The sequence below is a fragment of the Glycine max genome, chromosome 9 (assembly GCF_000004515.6).
Source record: "Glycine max cultivar Williams 82 chromosome 9, Glycine_max_v4.0, whole genome shotgun sequence".
Classification (NCBI taxonomy): Eukaryota; Viridiplantae; Streptophyta; class Magnoliopsida; order Fabales; family Fabaceae; genus Glycine; species Glycine max.
In genome coordinates, this window is record NC_038245.2 from 46,508,543 (window position 1) to 46,536,025 (window position 27,483).

Below are 27,483 nucleotides of genomic sequence, written 5' to 3' on the forward strand. Positions count from 1 at the left end.
TTTACAATTCACACATTATAACATTTTACATGCTGATCTTTCATATAATATTTCTAATTATCAAACCTTTGTTTGTTGGTTAGAATTCTTTTTATAGATAGATTTTTTTAAAAACTTAACATTACTTTTAATAACAATGATTATCCCACAAATAAATACGAGAATTTTTTATATATTTTATTCTTACTCGTATCTTTTTCGAGAAATTTTTCAAAAAATAACCCATTTCATAATTGTTCTAAGACAAGTACCTTAACTTTAAAGTTTTTAAGTGATAAATTACTAAAAAATAAATGTATTTTATTGGTGTAAATAATACCAATTAATTTCTTAAAATCATTTATAATTATACGATATAATCACTTAATTTGTATCATATATGTATCATTTTGAATTCATTCGAGGTGTTACACTAAAAGTCGCAACCGTGAAAAAATCCATGGATATTCATGGATAATAAACCCCACAATTCAAAGTTTGAATTTTTTTATTTCGATTCAATCCAACTCAAATCAATTGGAACATATAATAATTAGTTTGGGTGTCCGATTCAAAATTTCAAATTTAAACCAATCTGGATCAAACCAAATATATATTATTAAATTTTATTATTTTTTAAATGTTAAGGTTACTTATATTTTTATGTCTTTTTGTGCATCTCATTAGTACACACACTCAATAAACTCACTTTGATATTTTCATTTTTCTTTCTCACATAATCCTACAAGGGCGTAGCACATGTACATTCACAAAGTCTCCTCTAACCATCGTCCTGTCTTCTCATGATGGTTGTTAACATCATCGATCCTCCTTTGGACTTCCACTCGATCCATGTTGATAGAACAATTTTGAGCTTCCACCATCCTCATGATAGATTTGACTAATTTGACTTATGTCACATGATAGATTTAACATATTTTATATTTTTTTTAAAACAATTTTTATTATTTTTTATCGGATATCTAATGATCTAAAGTGAACTAATCCGTTCATAATTAATTGGGTTTGATTCAGGTTAGGCGAAAAAAAATCTGATATCCAAACGAATTGATTTGGATTTCACTTTCCCCAAATTGAAGTCAACCCGAGACATAAACACTCCTAAAAAATCTAGAAAATTATGTGAATTTTATTGATGTCTCTCTCTTAATTTCCCTCTTTATGACACGTGTAGGAAGTATGCATCCTTCTTTAGTTCTTTTGTAGTATTTTTTTTCCTCGTCAAAGCATGCATCCTTCTTTAGCCATATTGTTAAAATTCTTTTGGGCTACACGGCCCAAATCAAAGAGCCTGTAATTTTCAATTTTAAAACCTCGATAGCTGAACTACATTATTTCATTTATTTGTATCAGTAGTATATCTTATAAACACAGAAAAAGGTCTGTCAAAGAAAAACTGAGGAGGAATTGCAAAATAATTTATCACAGATAAATTCACCAATTATAGGAGAAATTTTATATTAGGAAAAACTGTGGGACTGTTAAGATTATAAAACATGTTATGTACTAATAGTAGAAAATATATTTATATTGTTATTTAATCATAAATTATTATATATGATAAATTTATTTATTTTAATAATAATTATGTTAAAATTTATATTAACATAATTTTTTAGTGCAAAAAAATTTATACTAATATTACATAGTAATTAAACTCTAAATTTAAAGTCTAATACCTGTTTAATTGTACAAAAATTAATATAAAGAAGTTTTTTTGTTGTTGAGGGAAAATATAAAGAAGATAGTATATACATAATTGGAATTTTTTTATTTCAATAAAGTATATCATTATCAACTTTTCAATGTAAGAGCGATTATGGTCTCTCTCTTTTTTTCTATATCCAAGTTATCTTCGATTAGTTAAATATGTAGACCAACTCTTCTAGGGACTGCTTGGCTAAAAAGAAGAAAAGAGAGGAATTTTAACGGAGGGAAAGAGAGATAATATTGTTTTCTTGTTTGGTTTGGTTAAGAGGGAAGGGGAGGAATTTTAATGGAAGAAATGAGAGGTGAAGTTTTTTTATTTGATTTACAAGTAGATGGGAAAGATTTTAGAATTTAATTTAGATTTGTATCTTATAATTTAAAATTTTAAGATATAAATAAGGATAATTTAATCATCATAACTGAAATATTAAACTCCTCCAAATCCTTCCAATATTTTAGGGGAGCTAAAATTGGATGATAAAGGATTTTACTTCCCTCCATTTCCCTTTTCCTCCTCAAAAGTTCCTCATCCCCCAACCTTTCTTTCATTTTCCCAACCAAACACAATGTTAATATTATGAAAAGATAGGAAGAATGAGGGTAATTTATCTAAAGAAAACTGTTTTAATTTAAGATACATAATTAGAAATTAAACTCTAATCAAATATTTGTTTAAGATATTCCAAATCTAAATATTGACGTATTAAGAATTAATGTGTATAAGGTAGTAAGATGGGACTGTTAATTTTGACGGAATTCTAAGATATCATTGATCAAAATGTTCTTTACATGATCAAGATCCAAGGCCAGTGTACGGTGGTGCGGCTCCCTAACATGACTGAGACACTGTGAGCAAGAGGTTGTATACTCGCAAAAGATATTTTAATGCTCTAGTAAGCAATGATTCCACCAGAATGATGATATTTAATAAATGTTTATCTACTATGATAACCTTGTATTTTTAGAAGTTTAAGATTAGTTTAATTCTTTAGCATGGCCCCAAAGCTTCTCAAAGGTGATAACCTATACAAATAATGTTGTTGCTTCCTGCACTTCTTAAGTTGCTTTATGTATTATTATTTTTTTAATTGTTGGATTAGTCATTCTGAAAAAGTGTAATATAATTTTACATTTGTGATCATGCTAGAAAGACAAAGCAACTTGTAAACGCAAAAAGCAGTAAACAACTATGCAACGATAATTGCTTCCTGCACCTCCCTTTTTACTTCCTACACCTCCCAAAAAGATCTGAGCAAACATAAATACCCCTGCCTCTCCCAAGCAAATCCCACCTCCACACAATATCACTGTCGACCCAAACAACACTGCCACAACCACCCACCACCATCTTTGTCGACCCTTATGTGAAAAAAAGCACAAAGTCAAAAGAGGGTCAAGTTTTGTAGCTTGCTTTCCTTTTCGACTACTATGTGCTTCTTTTTTTGCACAAGGATCAACAATAATGTTGGTGGGTTATTGCGGCGTCTGTGTTTGGGTTGAAAATGGTATTGGATGGAGGTGAAACTTGCTTAGGATAGGCAGGGGTATTTGTGTCTATTCAGGTCTTTCAGGAGGTGCAGGAAGTAATTTCCCTATACAACCTATTATTCATTACATCCAGTATTGAGTTCAAAAAACACATGGGCTGACGCAACAACTTGAACTGAGATGACCCATTATGCATATTGAACCTCCAGTCTAGTCCAAAATAATAATTATTCTTAAAACTTTTTTTTTTGTAGATTAAATTGTGTGGAATTATTCTTAATTGATTGTCTAATTTTCTTTTAATATATTAGTCTTGTGTTGTACATTTGAATTTTTTTTACATAACTAACCAGGGACAGATGGTAGAAATTGAGCGATGTCTTCTCTTTGATAAATATTTTGTTTTTCAATTAATATTCGACTATTTGCACATTTAAGTTAATATAATGTCTATAAATAATTCCAATTTCTGTTGCTATCTTTTTTTCCTATGTGATAGAATTTAAATTATGATTCTATAGAATATTTTTATTTATTTTTAATAAAAATTCTAATTAATAATAAATTGTATAAATTATTTACTTATTCTATATGTTACTGTTAATTAATAGACGATGTCTTAAGAAATCAATAGCGATATTTTAACTTGAAATATTAATCTGGAGTATTAAAATAGCTACTAGAGTACTGGGAATTGAAACTAGAAAGTTCGGTGGAGTAAATAGCATTAAATAGTTTAGACTTTAGATGAGTCAAAACCAACTTTAGTTTGTGTATAATTTAGTGGCATGTTCTGAAAGTCACTAAAATCCAGGAGGTGAAGTGTATTAGCATTTTTTAGGATGAATTGAATATATTATTAGTTGAAATTTAGAAAGTTTATATTATCAAGTATCTAAATGTAAATTGTTTCTAAATTGATGTATTATCTGTTAGGCATTCAATTCAATGGATCATTATAATTTTATTTTTAGTAAAAGACATAGTGGATTGAGAAGAGACCGTATTTATAATACATGTTGCCTTAAAGGATTTGTTTAAATAGTGTTATAAAGTTTCACATAAGTTAAGAATCAAGATTAGGAATTGTTTATAAATATTTTTTTTCTTCTTAATTTACTATGATATTTTTTTAAGAATAAAATCATGATAATTCATCGTATACTTCAGTGGATAATATCTTAAACATCAGAACTTAATAAAATTTACAAACTTGAGGTTGGAACATAAATATTTTATAAGTATACTTTAAACATAATAATTTCTTTTAAAATTATCACAAAAAAAAGTTGTGACATCTGATTCAATTTTAACATTTAAAGATATTTTTGCATAATGCAAGTTCAATATTTTATAATTGGATTAAGAATCATATGGTTATATAAAATATATTTAAAAAGTACAGTTTTTTTTTCTCACTTACGAGAATGAATACTAAAACTTGTTATATAGAGTAGGATGGATCATTCATCTATCATTGTTTCGGAGTTTAGTTTTCATATATTATTAATGTAAAACTTTCTAAAAATTGTTAAAGAAGTAGAAATCACTTTTCTTTGTATAGCTTCTAAAATAATTATTATGAAAAAACAAATGTTGTACATAATAATAAAAAAGATGACTGATGAGAGACAAGTTGGTTTAGCTCAGGAAAGAGAAGAGGATAGAAGAAGGAATGAAACAAAAAAGATATTAAGGAATTTAAATTAGGAAATAAGAAAAGAAGAAGTGATCAATCTTAAAAGATAAATATTTTAAAACTAAGAATATTTATATAAGAAGAAAGTATAGTTCATATTTAATCAAAAGAAAAAATAATTAAAAGAAATCGAATGTACAAGAAAAAAAAAAAGGAACTCTCACAGATTCAATAACTGTTTTTTTTTTTACAAATTAAATAACTGTTCTAATATAGAAAGTCACCAAAACCCGATGACATAAAATTCATTGCATAAATATTTTTCAACTAGAAAGAACACGTCGATTAATATTAATAATTTCCCACTTAATTAGCCCAAAGTCCGCAACCCTGTCTCCTCTGCCATCAGCTTCTTTGTCTTTTTTTTTTTCATGACATAGGTTTTCGGCATTCTCGTATTTAATTAATTAACGACTTAATCTATACTAATAATAAAGAAAATATTTATATTTTGTGTCCATGTTTTATTGGACAATTTTATTCTTAAATTGTTTCTTAAATTTTTAAATTTTTCTTCTAATATATATATATATATATAATAACTTTTCACTATTTCTATATTGTTAGTTTTTTTATTCAATCACCTTTATTTATTAACTGTATTTAATTTCAATTTTTTTATTATTTAAAAAATTTAGAGAGATATAATAATAATAATAATAATAATAATAATAATAATAATAATAATAATAACTCCAGTATGCCAGTAGGGTGAGAAAAGTTGATACCAAGAAGAAAAGAAAACCACAAGAAAACACCAACTTTTGTTGGAGTTTTTGTGTAGCTAAGTTGTATTATTGGGTTTGAACTTTGAAGTTTTGAACCGACAAATGTTGTTATATATCTCTTTGGAACAAAAATTCTATACGTGAAACTCAAGTTATTCACGGAACACGGTTTCAAGATGAACCGTGTTTGTAATAGCAAAACTATTCTTAATTGTTTGCCCAATTTGTCCAAGGTGCAGGAACAACGACATAATTCATTTAGAGAATAAAGAAAAAAGAAATAAAGATGAACGTGATTTGACTTGAGTTCAAATTTCAATTGCAGGGTTGCAGCATTGTTAGACCAACTTGTAGTCGAAGATATTGAGGGTGTAAAATGTATATTACCAATACACTACTGTCAAGCCAATCCTTGATTCTGAAAATTTGTTTCAAACCTTGTGTGTTTTTAATTTGATGAGTATCTTTTTATTAAATAGATTGTTTTTCACTTTAACTCTAACAATATATATTTTATGTACACTTAAAATTAAGTATAGTTGTGAACTATACAAGCCTAAGCCAACAATGTATTACTTTCAATTTAAAGACATGAATAAAGTTAAAACCTCATTTTATTATCTTCCATCAATATTTTAGTTAATAAATAAGATTTAATATTTAATTCATTTAAGTCAAGTTTGACAATAATCTTAATTATGTGATTGTTAACAAATGTTTGAACTCCTCTAAAAAAAATGTTGAACTTGGACACAAAACATTAGATTCTGAGATTTAATGTAAAACAAATCTTTTAGTCAATTCGTTAATCAAACGAAACTTTAAAAGATAAATGGACGAATTTTAACAACACATTGTATCAAGTATGTGTTTTGAAAATGTTAGAATGTGAAAATAACGTGAGAAGATACACATTGCGTCTTTGACATGTTTAGAACACACAGTAATACATCTATTCGGTATGAAACTGATAAGATCTTACACATAAGCATGTGACTTATATGATCCAATGCAAAGAAGACATGTGTAAAGAATTATTAAAAAAGATTTTATATAAATAAAGATTATTTATATGATTTACTTTAGGTCCATGGTTAGATAGAGCTAGAGAGGGTATTAATAGATGTTGTTGAACTTAAGCACACTTTGATTTCTCTCTCATGCATCATTCAATTTGAACAAAAATATATTTAGATGTTTTTGTTATTATTTTTCTTTTTGAAAAGCACTTTCATATTATAACAATAACAACAGTAATGTTTAAATATTGTTTTATTCACATAGAAAGACGCAAAAAAAAGATAATTTTTCTTTTAAAAATCGACCTAATTTAATCCACAAACATCCCTGAATTCAGCCCATTACATTTTGCATATATGGAAGCACAAATAGGCAACATTAGACTCCACATTTTGACACCCATGCAATTTTGGCCTACCTGACTCCTCTCGCTATTTCACAGATCATATGACTCAAAGTACCTTTTTAAGTTTGTCTTCTTTTGATTCGAATCTTCCTTTGGGTGGGGTTGTACGCTTGTACCGGCCTAGGAAAATTCCAAAATGCTGAAACCGAGACTTAGGGTAAAGCAACTATTTGGTTAAAAAATAAACAACTATGGTCAATGCATGTTGAGGATATCGCCTAGCCAAAACAGATTTGAAGTTTTCAACAGTTATATATTATCGACAAAATATTTTTTTATTAGTTGAGTTTTGCGTCATTTTTTATATATAACCTTGATGTATTATGACTATATTTAGATAATTATTTCACAAACAATTATAAAAAAATAAAAATAAAAGGTAAACTGAACTAAATTTAGCTCGTAATAACTAAAATCAATATTTATACACTAACTCTAATAAAAGCCCTTCCATTTTTTAGATGAAATTCCTTCCATTTAACTTATGCAAAAGTTGAAGTACATAAATTTATGTTAGCTAGAAAAGAAATTGAATATATTTTGCTTCCTTATCTTATTTTTCTATAAATACTCAATAGCAAAATTGATCAAAGACCTGTCTTAAATTAAAGATATCTTTCTTTTTTAAGATAAACCATAGAGTGTAATATAGTAATCGATACTTTAGCCAAAAATGAAATGAGTTTAAAATTAGGCAGGATAGTTTATGATATTCTTCCAAGTTTTATCTCGTTGTGTTGTATTGCTTGATGATAGTTCATCTCACTTTGAAGGTAGTTAGTCAAATTTATTTTAAAAATAAATAGTTAATGATAAAGTCAATAAATATTTCACATCAATATCATGATAAAAAAATGCATTTAAAATAGTTATATTGGTCTTTTTAATTCCCTATTTATTATTCTAAAAACAAAAAAAAACTCTTATTTACAAAAAAAAAATACATGTAATCTTAACAAATTTTAATTTGAGTTTAAATTTTTAATTTTGACATGTTAAAATAGGTGAAACTCCCCTAATCCCATGTTTGATGGAAGGGAGAGAATGGAAAACAAAAGACAAACACATGCATGTTTGATTTACCTGAAAATTTTACATATATTATACATCCAATTATAGTCTATGAGAATTGACGTCTTGGTACCTCACTTTTTGATATTTCACTTGATAACACTTTATTTAACTTTCTTATTGGTCAGAATCATTTATTAGTCACAATTAGAATCCTTGGATTGTTGATTGTCCACATAAATCAACATAAGACTTTTCATTGCTCCAACCACTATTATGAAAAACAGCTTTTGCGTTGGTTAATTTGGGCATTCTATGTCAATTATTAACTGTTGTTGAAGTCAATGTTATAGAAAGTCTTTGAAGATGATTTCACAGAAAATCATGTTAAAATGTATTTTTTTTAAAAAAAAAAAATATTGAGGATTCTAAGACGATTTTTTAAAGAACCGTCTTAAAATATATATTTTTTTAAAAAATGAAAAATATTTTGAGGATTCTTCTAAGACGGGTTAACCCAAACACATTTAGTTGTGAAGTTATTAAGTGATGAACTACAAAAAAATAGATGCAATTTATTTATATAAGTAATACTAATAAATTTCTTTAAGTTATTCTCAATTGTACAATTTCATACTTCTACAACATTTGGATCCCTCCCATTCAAGTGTTTAATTGATTCATTCATGTGTCTCTCCCACTATAAGTCTTTCAAGATCCACTCTTTTGCATTAACAACCACTTTTCACTTTCATCAGCACCTAAGATGTTATATGTCCACCAACATGATACTTTTTAATGTGCTTTGGTCACACTCATACACTTCCTAGGAGACTTTTTAGGAGGTCACCATCCCAAAATCGCTTCAAGCCAAGCACGTGGAATTCTTAATTGATGAGTTTCCAAAAAGTAAATATATCTTGTTGGTATAAGTAATATTAATTGATTACTTAAGTCCTCCTTAAATATATAGTCTTATACATGCACAACATATGAACGCCTCCATTTGGATGCCTACTCAATTCATCCGTCCCGCTAGAAGCCTGCTAATAACTACTCCTTATTTGTGTCTCATTTCTTTCATATCAGTGATCACTTCCTATCGTCATCAACACCCCAAATGTTACAAAGATCATATATGAGGAAAAATCAAATTACACTAGTTTAATTTTGATAATTATTATACCATTTTTATAACTTGATATAAAATGTGATTTTTATTGATTCAACCATTGAATTATATTTATGTATTATCAAAATCATTTATGTCAAATTTTTTCAAAATTGAACAACAACAAAAATATAATCAAATGATTCATATTTTAATATATTTTGAAATGTTTATATTACGTTGATTTTAATTTATATAAAAGAGGTAACAAATGATTTTAGAATAATATAAAATTTTACATATGTGATTTATATGAAAAGAACTTTTAATCTAACGGTGAGTTTTAAAAAATTATTATTCAATTGAAATTTATAAAATGATATAATAATTATTAAAGTTACACTAATTCAATTTGATCTTTTCGATAAATAGATAAATAGATAAAAGTTAATTTTGTTTTAAATTTGATTTGTTTTTCTTTATAAAAGTGATACATATTTTATCACATATAACTAGTAAGTATCTCGTATAATGCATTGGTATATTTATAAAAATGAAAAAAAAACAAAAAAAAACTTTGCAAAATAATCTATTTTTTTTTACAGGACAAACCAATCTATACCTACTTTACATTATCATATTTTTTGTACTATTTGATCCTTTAAATAACATTATAAATCCTACCACTATTAAAAAATTACCATACAAATAATTGCATATAAAATCCAATTTTAAGATAAATATACACTCTCATTTTTTTTTTAGTTTCTATCTTTTTCACTTTTTTTATTTAAAAAATATAGGGAGGCATTGAATGTCTCTTTTCTCCCAGCTTTAATTAATAAAATTGATTTTAATAATAATTTTCAAATATTATATTATATTTAATATAAACTGAACGCAGGACAAAAAATGAAGAAATTTAAATATTGATTATTAAAATTTTAAAAAGCAAAATTTTATTTGATTTAAATAATCAATTAAAAAATAAATTAATAATTTTTTTGGAAAAAATTTACAATATATATCATAATATGAAAAAAGACGCATAACTTCGTAAGGAGGGAGAATGCTGGATTTTATAAGATTCGAGTACGAGATCTCAAATTTAATATATAGTGAGATTTTGTGTTTCTAAATTGGGCAACATTAATAGATAGAATATTGTCAGAGTTAAATCATACTTAACAAAATATCCTTTTTAGTAATGCAAAAGAGTAGAGAATATCACTCCCGACACTCCAGATTTTTTAAAATAATTTTACCGTTTCTTTTATGGATTAACTTCATTACTTCTCTTCCCTCGTACGGAAGTTTAAAAAAATCCCGAAGAAAAAGAAAGCTTTATCTTCACTATTATATCATACTTTCCTTTTCAAGATTTAATTACTGTTTAATTTTATCCCTTCGTCATTGATGTGATTTCTTTCTTTCTTTTTTCTTTTTTAAACAAATTTTTTGTGATTTCTATGCTCGTGGGGTTCATGCCAACTGCATTCATTTATGTGCCTCCCGTTTACATAGACTGTTTTTATAGTTTATTATCAGATTCAATTTTATCTATCACTTTCATGTATGTTTCAATATGAAAATTATGGTTAAAATCAATTAAACCACAAATTTTACTTATATTTAACAGTTTAAAATTAATTCATCACAATTTCAAAGAAACAAATACTTAAATTACAACTATTTTAATTAAAATAATAAAATAACTCGACGTAAATTGCTAGATCAGTCAAATATACTCCTTATTTAAGAGATTAAAGGAGCATAGAAAATATTAAATACTTTCTAATTTATTCACATCCATCAATAAGATCCTTACATATTTTAGGATACATAAAAAATTAAGATTTTTTTATGCCGAAAATTAGGATCTTTATGCTTAATTTCAAGCACACTCATTTTTTTTGTCAAATTATAAGTCAATTTTTTTTTGCACAATGTACAAGGTAAATAAGAAAATGTTTGTGCAAGTCTATAAAGTACTGTATGAACCCATGTCGACTATATGGTCTTTTTCCCCTAGCCATGCATTGTTGACTTTTTCTTCCAACAATTCAACTTCACACGGACAAAAAAGTGGTTAGAATTATGAATACATTATAAATGTTGGAACTGGAAACGATTTAGTATTTACAAACGTAACATACCAGATATTAAAAGTAATAACATTTTTAATGACATTTAATAGTAATTGAATTTAATTGAAATATTATAAGATTTCATTCAATCACATTATTCACATATCCAATGATAAATTTATTAAATTTTATAATATCTTTTTTAAAATCATTAAAAAATAATTTGTAATTGATTAATTGTTTATTTTTTTGCTATATGACAATTAAACTATAATAATTTATCTTATCAATACATTGTATCAATAAATAAAAAAATATAATAAAGTGATTAAGTCTTATAAAATATCTATATATAAATATTACAATATCATCTATATTTTGTCAAATCTTTTTAACGATAGAAATTGAAGAAGATATCAAAACATTTATAATACCTTATACACTTTTTTCAACTAGCTGTTAGACTTTCTTGGCAAAAAAATTATTCATATAAATAAATAGATGAAATATAAGGTGAATTAGATGATTAAAATAAAAGAATATATCAAGAAGTTTATAATATCTAATGCATTGTGGTCAATTAGTTACAAGACTCTTTTGATAAAAAAATAGTTATATAAATATATTATATAAGGTGAATAAGATAATTAAGATAAAAAAAGGTTGCAATCCCCTCTATATATAAAAAAATAAACATCTTAACAAACAAATTAATTTGCGGATAAAAAAACTGCAATAAAAATTAGAAATATAGAATAAGACCAAAAATCCAAATATTACACTTTTGGATTGTTTTTCTGAATAGGAAACTGCACCGGAGTGGGACGTAAACTTTCAATTTAACCCAACCTTTTGAGTTCTCAGTTCTGAATAAAAAAAGAGAATTCATCACAAATCACAACAGACTCTCACCTCATACAATACAAACCCTTCGAATCTATGTCTCTCCCATAACACTAACGGTACACAAAAACAATCCCATAGTTCTAAGCAACCGAAAGATTAGCTCAAACACAACAAGTCGCTGACATGTTCTTTTCTCCCCACATCTTTTTCTCTTTTCACTCTGTTCTGAATCTCACCAATTAGGTAACACTTCAACCTCTGCTGAATCGGACTCTCGCATGTGAAAAAATCTTTCAAAGAGTTTGCACGTACATCTTTGTCCTTTCAGGTGCAAAGTCTCATTCTTTTTAGTAAAAATTTTCAAAGATGAAATCAGAGTTTGCATGACCCTCCCCTGTTTTCAATTCCTCTGTTTTGCTTCAAAAGGAATGGACACGCTTGTGGGATGGATTCACTCCCCAACGAGATTTGCGTGAAATACCCACTTCCCTTTCGGTGAGCATGGGTTCTCTGAAAGGGTTTCTTCACCAAAATTGGATCCTTTTTTGGAGTACTTTTGGATTTTTCTCTCTAAGCTTTTGAATACTCTGCTTTGGGTATTCACCAAAGGCTTCATGAGGTATTGAATTTTCGATTTTTCAATGTGAATTCAACTACCTTTTTCAATAATCAATACCCGTTAGCCAATAATTTAATCTCTTTATGTTTTTGCTTCAGATTATATGGTTCTGATTCTTCTAAAGCAATGAAACCGCTTTGTTCTTCTGAGTTTTTATGTGACAATGAAAAAGCTGAGTCAATTCATTCCGAGTCTGAATATTTTGGGGCACTAAATGATACTCTCTCACATGTATGTGATCAAATTGATTCTAATGGTAGCCAGAAAGAAGCAGAGTCCATGGAAAAATGTTGTTCTGAAACTGTTCATGATTATGGAAATTCTGGGCTTGAAGAAGAGGAAACAACAAAGTTGGTTTTCAAATTTGAATATCAAAAGTGGAATTGCAATTATGATGAAGAACTCAAAGAAGGGTACGGTGAAAGTAGAGATTTTGTGAAGGGGGGTGATGCTGTTTCTGCTAGCACCAATAAGTATGAGTTCATGTCAGGCACGTCTTTCAGCCACTTCTTGGATGAACCTGAGGCTGAAAATTTCACTGTCAAAGAATTTTTTGTTCATTCAAATGATGTTATTCAATTGGAAAATCATGTTAGCAATGATTTTGGGTTCTTATCAAACAAAAAGCCAGAAAATTGTGAAAGAGGAGTTATATCAGCAAATCTTAAGAATTTCACAGAAAATGCACACAAAGATGTGTCAGAGAAGTTCAAAGCTGAGGAGTTAATAGAACAACCTGTGGAACCAGTTGTTTGCAATTTTCTTTCCGATGATGATTTTATTTGTTCAAGTTCTGACTCAGATTCTATTAGCAGTTCTTTGGAGGAGGGGTTTTTGTCAGACACAGACTTTGGAACCACTACTGAGTATGACACATTGGGAAGAAATGCAGCAGAAGAGGATTTGGACTTTGGGGATGAGAAAAGCTATGAGAATTTGGATGTTGGATATGAGCCTGATGATTTTACTGAAGAGGATGAAGATATAATGGATGAGTTTGGAAAATTGGAAGAAGAATGTAGGCTGGAGAAGTCTTCAAGTAAAAACTCTGAAGATAGCAATAGCATCAATTCCAAACATGAACAATCTGTGAAGCCTAATTCACAGGCTTTAGCAACTATTGATCTTGAGGATTCCAACCGGTTTGACACACTGTGGGAACATCAAGATTTGATAGAACAATTGAAGATGGAGCTGAAGAAGGTCAGAGCCACTGGCCTACCTACCATCCTTGAGGATTCTGAGTCTCCAAGGATAATGGAAGACTTGAAGCCATGGAAAATTGATGAAAAATTACAGCATGGTAGCACCACAAATGAGCTTCCAAAATTCTACAGGAGTTATCGAGAACGAATGCGAAAATTCGATATCTTGAATTACCAAAAGATGTATGCTATAGGTCAGTATTTTTTCTATCCATTACCACAACTTTGCTTTTTCTTTTTTAAAAAAAAAAATTGTTCTTTACTTATTTGTTCAAAGTTAGTGTGCTTAGTGAATTGGCAACTTCATTTAATTTACATGATCTACCTCATCTAAATCATTAAAAGTATGCGTAAGGAACCACTCAATCTGGTTAGTTGGGCACCAGGAAAGCATGAAATACCCAAATACATAGTAGTTGAGTGAATAATTACACAACTGAGCCTTACTTGTTTTTTGTTCTCTTTTTCTGGTTGGTTTTGTTTATGGTAGAAGATACTCACCTTTAAATATAGTTTTCATATATTCTTGCACTTCATTTTTCTTTATTTTGTTATTACAAGGAAAAAGTGTTGGATTGGGGTAGGTGTTGAGGAATTGAGCAATTTTTTATGCCACATGCTTTGGTCTGCACTTTAAACGTTTTAATGCTATAGCAGAATTTCCACCAGCCATGACTCCTAGTACTAGTAGTTTGCACTTTCCCCAAAAGAGAGCCACATATGAGTGTTAGGACTCTTCCTTGTCTAATAGCTCTAATAGTATTTAACAATTTCATATTCATGCAAAGCTACCCGCCTCCTTTACTTTTAACTAAAAGATCGTATCTAAAAGATTCGTAAACATTAAATATGCAATTCCAATTTTTCTGCCTAACATTTCTTATTGTGGCTAACTTCTGCCTAGTTTCCAAAAAAACAGTCCCTACAAATGATCTAGCACTGATTGTAATCTCCACCCAATGTTTCTATGACCTTTTTGTTTCTTATCTCGGTTTAAACAACTCTTACTATACAAGACAAGTTAGGAAAGGTATTCTCAAGGAAAGTTATGTTGTTATACTTTTATAATCTACATGGCCCTTTGCATTATGCTTAATATTGAAGATTCCAATCATAGTCACAGCACATTCCTTACGTTTCTTGGAAATTGTAGGTGTTTTACAGTCAAAGGACCCACTCCAATCATTTTCAACCCATAAGAACCCTTCACCAGCATTCACATCCATTCTTCCACACGGCTTTTGCCTTTCTAGACGTAAAAATACCAAAGCTGACCCAATGAAGAAGTTCATAAGAGAATTGTACAGTGATTTGGAAATGGTTTATGTTGGGCAGTTGTGCCTTTCTTGGGAATTTCTTCAGTGGGAATACGAGAAGGCCTTGAAGCTATGGGAATCTGACCAATACGGATTACTAAGGTTCAATGAAGTAGCTGGGGAGTTTCAACAATTCCAAGTGCTTCTCCAAAGGTTTATAGAGAATGAACCTTTCCTCCAAGGTGCACGGGTTGAAAACTATGCTAGGAATCGTTGTGCAATGCGCAATCTTCTTCAAGTTCCGGTAATAAGAGGTGAGAACTTTTTAAGTAGAATGTGAATTTGGTTAGTGTCTTTATTCAAATGGAATTTAGTTGTTAGCTTTTTTCATGCCCACTTTCATATGTGGGGGACCATATAAAGTTTCATACATTAGAGACAAAAAAGTTCCTCATGGTTATAGAATCTTAATTGGACGCAGAAGACAATGCCAAGGATAAAAGGAAATTGAGAAAAAGAGAGGCAGAAAAAGATGCAATCACAAGTGACATGCTAGTTGAGATTTTGGAAGAATCCATCAGAACAATTTGGCATTTCATAAGAGCCGATAAAGATGCATCCAGCTTGGCACTTAAAGGTCTAAGGGAAAATCAAGTTGAGCTCCAAGACCCTTCAGATTCACAGCTTTTGGTGGAGATTAGAATGGATCTTCAAAAGGTAATTATTAAAGCTTCAAATGTCACATTTTTTAATGTCAAATGTAAATCAACTTTCTTCTTTGAAAAAGGGTTGTGTTATTTTGCTTATGCCTTATTGTGTTGACTGTGTTTGTTTGGATTTGGCAGAAGGAAAAGAGACTGAGAGAGCTTTTGAGGAGTGGAAATTGCATATTGAAGAAGTTCCAAAAGCATTATCATGAAGATGGGGCAGATCAAGTGCTTTATTTCTTCTCTCAAGTGGACATGAGATTGGTTTGGAGAGTGTTGAACATGTCAAGGATAACGACGGATCAACTTGCATGGTGTCGTAGCAAACTAAACAAGATCAATTTTGTAAACCGAAGGATACATGTAGAACCATCATTCTTACTTTTCCCTAGTTAATAGTTAATTCCAAAAAGATTTGTACATATGTTCCTTCACATTTAGAAGGCCATTATTAAATTAGTAAAGAATTTTTGCATATAACTTTTAAACAAAGAGCAAAAAATCAGTGACCCTGATCAAAGAATTTTTTCATGTGGTGTGGGGTGGTCAACTCGTTACTCTATGGTGCTTGAAATAAATGTTAATCAAGCATGTTTCTAAATTTATTTGAAAATATTGTTATTAATCATAATTTTTTTTACAATATCAATTTTAAAAATATAATGTCTAGAAACAAATACCTTTTTAGAATTTGATTATACTAATAATCCATTAAAGTTTATAGACAAAATGTTAACAAGTATTTTAAACACATTGATTAATGTCATGGACTAGACTGGTAGTCCAATTCAATTATACTTATTAAAATTCAGGATTTATTTCTTAAATGTAGACATCGACTTCAGTCAATTATATGTGAAAGTAAAATTACTTTTGTAATACGCCAATATAACTTCATTTCTCCCGAGACTGTGAGCTTTAAACCAAGGAATTCAACTCACTCCTAACTTCGGCAATGTAATATATCGGGTATACATTAATACATGTCGCCATTATACACTTTAACCACACCAGATTCTTGGTTGAAATCAAGCAGTTTCGCCAAGCCAACAATCACTTTAGTGAGCCAACAAATATAGCTTGGAGAAATTAGCAAACCATTCAGATTTAGCACCTCATCCATTTCAGATAAAACATTGATGTAATATGTGTGAATACAGTCAATCTAATTCCCACACTCATGATTAAGAAGCAATGTACATATTTCTTTTTTATCAGCAAAATAATAATGTATTAATAAGGTACCAGAGATACCCAAAACAAAATTAGATTCCATAGTATCCAAATACTGCATAACCCATATGAGATCATGATTAGAGTTGTCCCCAGTTAAAAGCCTTCACAAGGGTTCAGATTAACCCCATCATCCACCAAGCCAATATGCTGCATATCAACAATTCCACATTATTCCACCAGCTGTGGGAATTTCAGAATGCAAGCTCTTGGCTCCTTCGTGAACTGAGACCTAAAATCCTTTTATTTTATCGAATGTGGTGTAATGTTTATAATTTTTTTTCAATAAGACATTTCTCTTATTTAGCACAAAGTTATAAAGTATTAAAATATACTTTTCGCTATTATTGATTCCTATGAATTTTATTCTTAGGATGAAAATTGTTGAGCATGTGCGTGTCACTTTCAATCACATGTGACGAGAAGTTATATCACAAATTCACAATCATATATTTCCTTTGTCTACGTTGCTGGGACCCCATCAAATTTTTTCTAGGGAACCTCTTTTTTTTGTTTCCTTTCACTTGAAGCAATATAAATCTAATATTAATAAAAAAAACTTTTTTTATTAACTTCATAGTATATATATTTAATTAAAACATCTATCTTTTTATATATATAAAAGTAAATTTCACTTTGAAAAATATTTTTAGAAGAGCTATTTTTTAAAAATATTTTTACCCAGACAAAGAAAAATGTATATGAGAAAGACTGCAAAATATACCTAAGCATGATTTTCACACTAAAAACACACATCCACTAAAGAATTCTAAAAAGTCTCACTGTGACTTGATTGGGTAAGAGTAATCATGTCTTTCTATGATATATATATATATATATGGACTATATATTTTATTAAAGACAATTATGTTTGAATTGAATATAACTATAATAATTTTTTTTCTTGAATATCTAAGACAATTGTATACTTAAAACTCGAACTTAAAATGTTAGTTAATATAAAACAATTGGTGTTGGTTGACATGTATGTTCTCTAAGTAACCTACAATGGTTCCAACCCTTTTCAAGTGAGTTTAGCTTAGTTGAGTATGGTGAATTTTAACGAATTTGTGTTTGAATTAATTAATTTAATATTGTTTTAGATACTCAAGATAATTTCTAAAAATAATAATGATTTTTTAATTAAGTCAAAAACATATGTCTATATATTTGCCTTAAAGTCCAATGTTTGATAACAAAACTATTTAGAATGTATTAGATGAGAAATAACCTTAAATTATCTTTAAAAAAATACATTGTCATTAACAAATTACACAAGTCTCTAGATTAGAAAAATGGATTAAATTAATCGCATTAATATGTTAAAGTTCATATTTAATTTTTCTTTAAAAATTTGATTATATTTAAAATAGAAATTCTAAAACTATAATTATTGTTTTTAGAAATAATCTAAACTAATATATGTTAATTGGCCAAGTATTCTGACTTAGGCCAGCCTACCAATCCGTTAAGACAATTGCTACACACACCATGTTGTTTTCTAAGTTCACTACCATACACCACTTTTACATTTTAATTACGAACTATATCCTTTTTTTTTCTTAAAGAAATACACCCCTGAGAACCTATTTTCCTCATAGAAATTTCTTTTTGGAATACCAAATACCTATTATGGAAATACATTTTCAGAAATACATTTTCTAAATAGATATATATTATTATGGATACATTTCTGGAAAAGAAAAAAGGTTTCCAACGGGTGTATCTCTTCAGGAAAAAGGTTATAATGACCAATTAAAATATAAAAGGGGAATGAGGATGTACTTAGCAAAAATGAGGCGTAAGTAGCAGGTTCCATCAGTTAAACCCACGAGTCAGGTGGGACGAATACGAATTTGGATCGGACTTAGTTTGAGACTTGAGAGAAAGACCCAGCCCAACAAAGATAAGAGTAACAAGAGCTTGAGAAGTAGGGTTTTGAGAGAGAAGTCTCCATTTATAAAAACATCGTGTACACATTATGTCTCTTCTAGTTCTAGGTTTCACTCCCATTAACAGCAACCATGGTGCAGAGGCTCACTTATCGCAAGCGGCATAGTTATGCTACCAAATCCAACCAGCACCGGGTTGTTAAGACCCCTGGTATGTTTCCACTTTGTTCTTTTTTTATTTGTTTTGTGTTTTTTTCTTCCTAATTGTGTATTTTTTCATTCTGATCTCAATTATGTCCATTCAGTTGCTGTCAAAAAGTGGTTTTGTTAGTTCTGTCTGGTGTTTTAACTGACTTTTACTAATGGGCATGTCTCAGGAGGGAAGTTGGTGTACCAGACCACTAAGAAGAGAGCAAGTGGACCTAAGTGCCCTGTCACTGGCAAGAGGATCCAAGGGGTATGTAGTGTTTATTATTTTTTGCCTTTTCATATCCCCTTTGAAGAATTAGGAATTAAGGATCAGTGATTCATTCTGAAGGATATGATTTATATACTTGAAAAGTGATATAGAGAGAGATCTGCGGTATTTATATTATTGGCTGCCCCAAATAGTCATGCTTTGTGCTGTGGGTGAATTTTTCTATATTGTGTTCTGTTAAATGGGTGACATGGGAAATTTTCAGGGTTATTCTTTATTTTTGCTTCAATTTTGATTGGTTGCCTAATTGATTCTAAAATTAAGGTTTTTTTTTTTTTTTTGTTGCGGGTATGTTTATATTTGTATGAATATGTTATGGGGTTATCGAGGGATAGGCTGTGGGAATGATGATATTGAGCTGCTTTTTTTATGATTTATCTCTGTTATCGGAACGGAACGAGTGTTGTTTATGTGCCACAAGAGGAGTCATGGGTGCTATAATTCTCTTGTGCTTTTGTTGTTTTTTGGCAGCACTAATTCTTAAATAACTAAATTCAGCTAATGAATATTATTGAGTTAAAAGAATCAGTAATGAATGTTTTTGCCACTAATTTTGTTGGAGTAACCCTCCACTGCCTAATACTTCTTGCAGGTCATAATTTGACTCCTTCAAAATGTTATTGTGTCCTAACCAGTGCTTTTACCCATCATGTGTCAATTTGATGTTTTCATATTCATTTGTGTCTTTCTTTCTTTTTGTCTTAGAGGGTGTTCGAGGTTGTTAAAGTGGCTTACGACCTTCCTAAACGTTTTTTTAATCTTATTTCATTGAGCTTTATGGAAAAGCTTATCAAAATAAACTCTTCTAGGAACTTATAGAAAGCTTCACAATCAAGCTTATGAATAAGGTCTCAATTAATCTGAACATATTGAATGAGGGTGTGTTTGGGAGAACTTGTGTAGGCTTATCTTATGACATAAATGCCGGTGTAAGTGTTTGGATGAGCTTATGAAAGTAACTTAGGATATGTCCATAGGCTTGTTTTTAACTAATTTCAATATCCTCTCTAAGATAGCTTATGAAAACAACTTAACCCCTGTATTAAAACAGTTTAATATTTCATCTTCAATTTTAAAAATATTTTTTACATAAGTGCCTACATGTGTGTAATTGGTTAAACAACTTAAGAACTTATTCGTTGTTTCTATAATCGAAGAGGGAATAAGATTAAACTGTTTTATTTTAAGTTATAAGCTTTTGTCATTAGTTATTTTGAAGAGCTTATTTAAATAAGTTGAAAATAGCTTATAGATACGTCACAAGATCTACCAAACACTTAAATAATTGTTGACCTCATAAGGTAAAGTTCAACTAAGTTGTAAAGAAGTTCTTCCAAATGCATACAAGTGCTAAATCAAACTGTTTGCCCATAAGTACCATAAGTGTTTAATTAAGTTGTTTATCCAAATACATCCCTAAGTAGTGATGAGCATTGAGCAATATGCCTTGTATTATCATGATTTTTTGATCCTGACTTAATCTGCAGATTCCACACTTGAGACCTGCTGAATACAAGAGGTCTAGATTGCCTCGGAACCGCAGGACCGTAAACCGAGCCTACGGAGGTGTTTTATCAGGAGGAGCTGTTAGAGAAAGGTATGTTGCTCAAAAAGTCTTTAGATGTTTTTGTTGAAAATTTTCTTAGTTGAAGTAAATTTACAGCCATTTATTCATGGTATAGGATTATTCGTGCTTTCCTGGTTGAAGAGCAAAAAATTGTGAAAAAGGTATTGAAGATCCAGAAGGCAAAAGAAAAGCAGGCATCAAAGAGTTAAGCTGTTGAGTGATTCATGAGTGCAAAAAATATCTTATCGTTAAAATTTGTGCTAAAGAATTTTGATTTTGAATGGTGTTAACTATGAATGTGAAACTTAATTTGAAATTTATTTTATGATTTCTGTGCTTTTTGGTAGCTTATTTAATGAAATTTATTTTATGGTGTTAACTATGAAATGTGTTACTTAATTTCAAAGGTGGTAATTTAATGGAATAAAAGATTAAATTTGCTTAGTTCTAAAATTAGAGATTATTCATTGGCTGGAAAAAAAGAACAAGACTTAGTTGTAGTTTTTATAGGTATTTTTGGTATAATTTGGATTAGATTTAGATTTTTATTTAAATATTTTATGCAAAATTACATTAATAGCCAGTAAGTTTTTCAGTGAAACTTCATTTTTGATTGACAAATAACATCAAAGCACCTGTGAACTTGAAATGTTTTTCTTTTCGAAAAAACATTGGGGACTAAAATCCTGTGCAGTGTAATTAAACAAACGGATTAAATGTATAATTAAATCTTGTGTTTTAATCAGTTATTATCCGTGGAAGTAGTTTTAAAAGGTTTGGGTAATTAAATTTTGACCCTTGCAACCAACAATTAAAATCATGGTGTATGGCTTAAAATAAAGTCCCTCGAGTCCCTTTATTGATTTGAACACGTCTGGATTTGCCAAGTACGTCTACTCAAGTCCCTCTATCGATTTGAACACCGTGAAAAAGGAGGTGGAGGTGGATGTGGTTTGTATTAGGAAGAAAGCATGTAACCTTCAATTTTCAGTGAGTATAACAATGATACATAGAGGGTAATTATTTTCTTAAGGGTTTGAATATACTTTTGTCCTCACAATTTAGTTTTTTTTTTCATCTTTGCAAATTTTATTTTTTCGTTTTAGCATTTCTAAATTGTGTTTGTTTTATTTTTGTCCTCACAAATGATCTTAAATAATGTTGAAGGGAATTTTCTGACCAAATTGGTTCATTTGTTATATCAAGTTCACCTAGTGTCTATGCATAATCGATAAATTAAAAGTTAAAATATACTTTTCGTCCTTATAAATATTAAAATGTTTGAAATCTGTCTTTGTAGAATTTTGAATATGTTTTTGTTCTTACAAAATATAAATGTCTGATATTTTGGTTCGGATCTAGATTCGAGAGATTCGATCCTACGTGAAAATATACTTAAAAAATTTGCAGGGATGGAATTAATCATTTCAATATTTTCAATATTTATAGGACAAAAAATATATTTATTCTAAATTAAACATGCTCAAGTCATTCTTGAGGTTGGAAAACCTTAACTCTGGGTTCTCAACGTTATGTTCATTACCCGGTACATAATAAATTAGATCAAAATCGCAAATGAAGCTACTACGAGGAAGTTTTTAACCAACGCTCATACGTGTTCTCTATTAAATTGAACAATTTTATCGATCAATTTAATGTTTGCCACTTTTCTTATGCAAAAGGTTTCGTGTGAAATAAGATCACTCAATAAAAATAGGTGGTTTGCTAATTCGCTATTCACTATGCAGGGTGATTAATTTGATTTATGACAAATAAAGCTCATCATAATCGAACCACTTATTGCGGCAAAACCTAGCTTATGCTAGCTATTTACTTTTGACTAAGGTCTCAGGTGAACTTCATACATGAAAAATCAAAATAGGGGAATGCCAGTGTGGGCCAAGGCAAGCTAAACCACTACACATTATATAGGTTCATTCATTTCCTTCACGAAAAGCTCATCAAAATGGGGAAACTAATTACATACATGAAAAACAAGAAGAAGAATAAAAATAATTATGTCAAGAATGGGATTCGAACCCATGCCCTTTCGGACCAGTACCTGAAACTGGCGCCTTAGACCAACTCGGCCATCTTGACTTTGTTATTTCCCGTTGTAAGTAAACCGAACATAAATATGAAAAAACTCAGAACTCAACTCCAAAACTATTTTTATTATAGGTCTTATTAGAGGAAGCTATTACAAGATGTATTTTATTTGCTTTTTTTTTGGAATAAAAATTAACTTGAAAAAAATATTAATGGACAGTGAGAATATTTATTTATGATATAAGAACATTTTTTCTATTAATCTTTTTATGCTATAATTAATAAAACAATCTTTTCTCCTAACATTTTTACTTTTAGTTCTCGCTGAAGGAACTTAGTATATGATTGTATTTTTTCTGTTTTGGATGTTGTGAGTAATGAAGCCGAGAAAAAATTTCACTGGTAATGAAGCCGTGTATATGAAGGATCTTAGTACTTCTATATTTTTCCTTTTCATTTTTAATCCTTTGTTCTTTTTATTACTTAAAATTAGTCCTTCTATTTTTTTTTTCTTTTCATTTTTAGTCCTTGTCCTTTTCATTACTCAAAATTTGTTCATATGAGATTGAATTTTTGTCCTTTTCTTTTACCAATATTTTGGGATTAATATTGAGTAATAAAAATAAACGAGAACTAAAAATGACTAAAATTAGTCATTTGAATTTCGAAAGAGATTAAAAGTAGACCAAAATCTTAAGAAATATTAAAAATTAAAATCTGAAATAATTGAGGTACAACAACTTATTTAACCATTCAGAATATCTAAGTTTGGTTGAAATAGCTAATTAAGCACATAGATATTGAATAATATATGTTTTGGTTTTAGATTGGGCTGAAGGCCCAATTTATGTAATAAATCACTTTGGTTCAATGTGTAAAATTCTCTAAAGTACATTGATCGCGATCCAACACTTCACTGAGTACATGATAATTCTAGAATATATCCACAGTTAATCATATCTCAATTTAGAGCATTCTGTCAAAAAACAAAATCTCAATTTAGAGTAAAGTTACATTAATACACTAAAATAGGGTAATATTCTTGAAATGGCCTTGAGCCTAGTGCCAAGGAATGTAGTCTCTCATGGCCATATAAATACAATTAACGTTATTGCAGTAAATAAGTATATATTATACACAGTCACCACAACAAAATTGCTACAGACTTATAGATTGGAGTGTCATTTATAAGTGCTTACCCTGTGTTTATAACATCCTAACTATGTTGGAGACCAATATTAATGCTATAATACCTTGGAATTATTTTATAAAAGAAAATATCTTGGATCAAAACAACCCAGAGTTTGATCAAAGTCAACGATTTAATTTTGGACATATCAATTTTAATTTTGTTAACAAGAGAATACTCGCTAAGCAACATTGAATATATTTAATTATTGAAAAATTAGTACTGATAAGTGTCGTAATGGTTTTGATTAATAAATTAATAAATAAAACTTTTATTATTTTTTTATCAATAAAAATTAAACATGATACTAAAAAATTTATAATACTTACACATCTTCTCTAATCAATTAAGTCATACTCCTTTGCTAAAAGTTTTTTTTTATTAGAAACAATTGTGGGAGTGCATTAACAATAACAAATATTATATTTTCATATAAAAATATCTAACTTCTAATCCCTTAACTATCCTTCTTAAGACATTGACTAACATTCTCTTCACTTAAAAAGCATGAATGACTCATTTTTTATAATTTTTTTGTACAATCAATATTATTACCTCTATTTCTTATATATGTTTATTTTAAAAGATAGCACCGACGGATTCAAAAATATTATTTAAATGTCATTTATACTAAGTATATAAAATATTTAAAAAATAAGTAAAATAAGGATATGATTACAACTATAATAATTAGCACATTTATAATAAGTATGTAAAATATTTAAAAATTAAGTAAAAACAAGAATATATTAAAAAAAAATAATAATTAGCGCATGACCAAACCAATAAAAAGTAAGACTTAAAATAAAAAAGTGATATGTGAAACATTTTAATCACATGTGTATTTTTTTTATTTTAAAAAATGAATAACGAATAAGTTTTTATTGGTGGATCTAAAATTTAAACTTTAGTTGTTTAATCTTTGAAGACTAACTTGAATTAACATTTTCTTAAACTCTTAAAATTAAACATTCAAATAGGATAATTAAATTTTCATTTGAAACTGAACCTATAAAAGGAACAAAAATATCATTATATTTTCTTGTCGTTAACATTTTACAAAAGAAAATAAACTGCATGCAGCTTGCGGTTATCATCCGGTAAGTCCGTTGAGGATCTCAATTATAACAACTTTAGACTCAGTGGTGAACAATCTAAAACCAAGGTCAACCAAGACAATGATTTGTTATCCGTTAATTTGCAACCCTTAGACACACCAACCGAAAGTTTCAAAATCTCGTGAAGCAGTAGTAGGTGAGTCAGAAAACAAAACCATGACCAGTACCCAAGTGCGATAGATTCATGCATTAATTTGGCTTCAAGAAAGTTGACGCATGAGTTTAGGCAAAATTTAAGTAATTGTCGGAAATCCCATACATACTTTGCTCTTTTTCTTAAAGAAGAAAAAAAGGACTTATAATTAGGATCCTAAATGATCAAAACTACTCTTTAGCGTGACAATATTCATCAATTACATATTTCAGATAGGTTTGAATTTGGATTATTGGTGAGTATCTTCAAATTAAAGTAACCAAGTTACGGAACTGCGCACGCATTAATTTGAAGAATTGAGGTAAGGCTTATGAAGTACTTTAAAGATTTCCCATCCTTTGGTCTTCGATTGTTTGTGGTAGATTTCAATATCGGATTCTAACTTCCAACTTCTTGTCGGATTCAAAGAGGCAAGCCCTTTTTTAACCGTCAAAGGAGACAAAGAAATAATGGGATTACATGGACAGTTAAAGTGGAATATGCTACTTATATCATATAGCTAGGTATTGAAAGCTTAACTAGAGAGATGTTAAAGGATTCATTTTCCTAAATATGATAACACCATGTTTAGTATGTGAGGTGGTCGACATTTTTATAATATTAGAATAAATATCCAATACTAGCTAATATTTTAGAAATTAATTGAAAGATTTCGTGTCTCTAATTTATCTTATGTTTTTTTTAATGTACAGAGGTATATATAAAATGTCTCTTTTTCCTAGTACCAAGAAATTAAACAGAAGCGTCCAAACTCGTCTAATTTTAAACAAAATTCTCTTTCATAAAAAAAATATACACGTGATTAAAAAAAAAACTCGTTAATTTGATGCAGTTTGGATCATTTTATAAGAGCCTATTAACCCGTGGGGTTGATTGTTTAATTATTTTCCCTTTAGGGACTTAACCTGAAACTAGTTAAATAGTGGCCTATCCAAGAGACTCCTATCTTATGTTCCCCATTTTTCTTCTTCTTCCAAAAGTACCACCGTCCCATATATCCTTCTTAATTTTTCCGATATCTGAGTCATTATCACCACTACACTCTCAAGTTTGTGTTTTCTCTTTGGTTTAAGTAGCAACTTAGCTGATCCAACAACATCCCAGTTATTAAAGCAAGATTAATTGGGGCCTAGATATTGGTTGATTAAATCCAGAATAGACATGTTCACAATTCCTCGCCAAAAATAAAATAAAATAGACACGTTCAGAATTTATTATTTTGAATAAAATATCCTACAAATATGTGGTTAATTTAAGTGATACATACTTTATTCTTTTACAGTGTGTTTGATGACAGAAAGAAAGAGAAGGAATAAAAATTGAGAGATTTTATAAGTTGTTTGATAAAGCAGATAATGGAAAAAAAGAAGATTAAAACTTTTTTTTTCTTATTTGATTGTATAGAAATTAAAATAATACTTATATATATATATATAACATAAATGTTTTGCAAAAAAATATAACATAAATGTTCTTAATAAAAAATACGTAAAAGTCAGGGTATTTTATTCTTTTTTATTGTAATAACACGTCTTTTCTTCTTCTTTTCTCCCAAAACAGAAGGATTGCAATAATAAGAGTGGGTTCCACTTGTTTTTTCATTCATACCATCTATTACCGTTGATACAAAACGATAAACAAAACAAAATAAATATTTTTTTATCCTTTGTAAATTTCTCAACTTGTTTTCATTAGTTTCAAACAGTCTTATGTTTGGTTCAACAGAAAAAAGAGATAAAGATTGATGAAGAAAAGAAAACATGTGAATTATACTTTACCTGTTTTAAATTTTAAAACATATAAAAGAAAAGATAACATTTTGATGAGTTCCACCAAGAAAATCATTTTACCCATATTGGAAAGAAAAGGAGGGAAGAAAAGGTTTAAGAAAGTATAAAGACATGCATAAA

The 27,483-nt window shown here is 29.0% G+C and overlaps 2 protein-coding genes and 1 non-coding gene across 5 annotated transcripts; 2 read left to right on the forward strand and 1 right to left on the reverse strand.

Annotated features, from left to right (window-relative positions):
• The first annotated feature begins 12,044 nt into the window (after positions 1-12,044).
• Positions 12,045-16,368, forward strand: LOC100789978 (uncharacterized). 3 transcript variants are annotated; one of them, XM_003533495.5, is made up of 6 exons: positions 12,063-12,434; positions 12,533-12,725; positions 12,824-14,124; positions 15,084-15,500; positions 15,668-15,903; positions 16,032-16,368. In XM_003533495.5, exons 2-6 carry the CDS (start codon positions 12,721-12,723, stop codon positions 16,287-16,289), a joined length of 2,217 nt encoding a protein of 738 aa, XP_003533543.1. In that variant the 5' UTR covers positions 12,063-12,434; positions 12,533-12,720; the 3' UTR covers positions 16,290-16,368. The 3 variants fall into 3 exon arrangements, with proteins under 3 accessions (XP_006587756.1, XP_003533543.1, XP_014617851.1); XM_006587693.4 differs by having other exon boundaries at positions 12,045-12,725; positions 15,671-15,903; XM_014762365.3 differs by having other exon boundaries at positions 12,063-12,725.
• Positions 16,369-19,113: 2,745 nt separating this feature from the next.
• Positions 19,114-21,388, forward strand: LOC100305798 (uncharacterized). The gene is made up of 4 exons (NM_001249902.2): positions 19,114-19,229; positions 19,396-19,475; positions 20,984-21,093; positions 21,179-21,388. Exons 1-4 carry the CDS (start codon positions 19,151-19,153, stop codon positions 21,270-21,272), a joined length of 363 nt encoding a protein of 120 aa, NP_001236831.1. The 5' UTR covers positions 19,114-19,150; the 3' UTR covers positions 21,273-21,388.
• A 1,694-nt stretch (positions 21,389-23,082) lies between these two features.
• On the reverse strand, positions 23,083-23,163 carry TRNAL-CAG (transfer RNA leucine (anticodon CAG)). Its single transcript has one exon. It is a non-coding gene; the product is annotated as a tRNA-Leu (tRNA).
• Between the last annotated feature and the right edge of the window lie 4,320 nt (positions 23,164-27,483).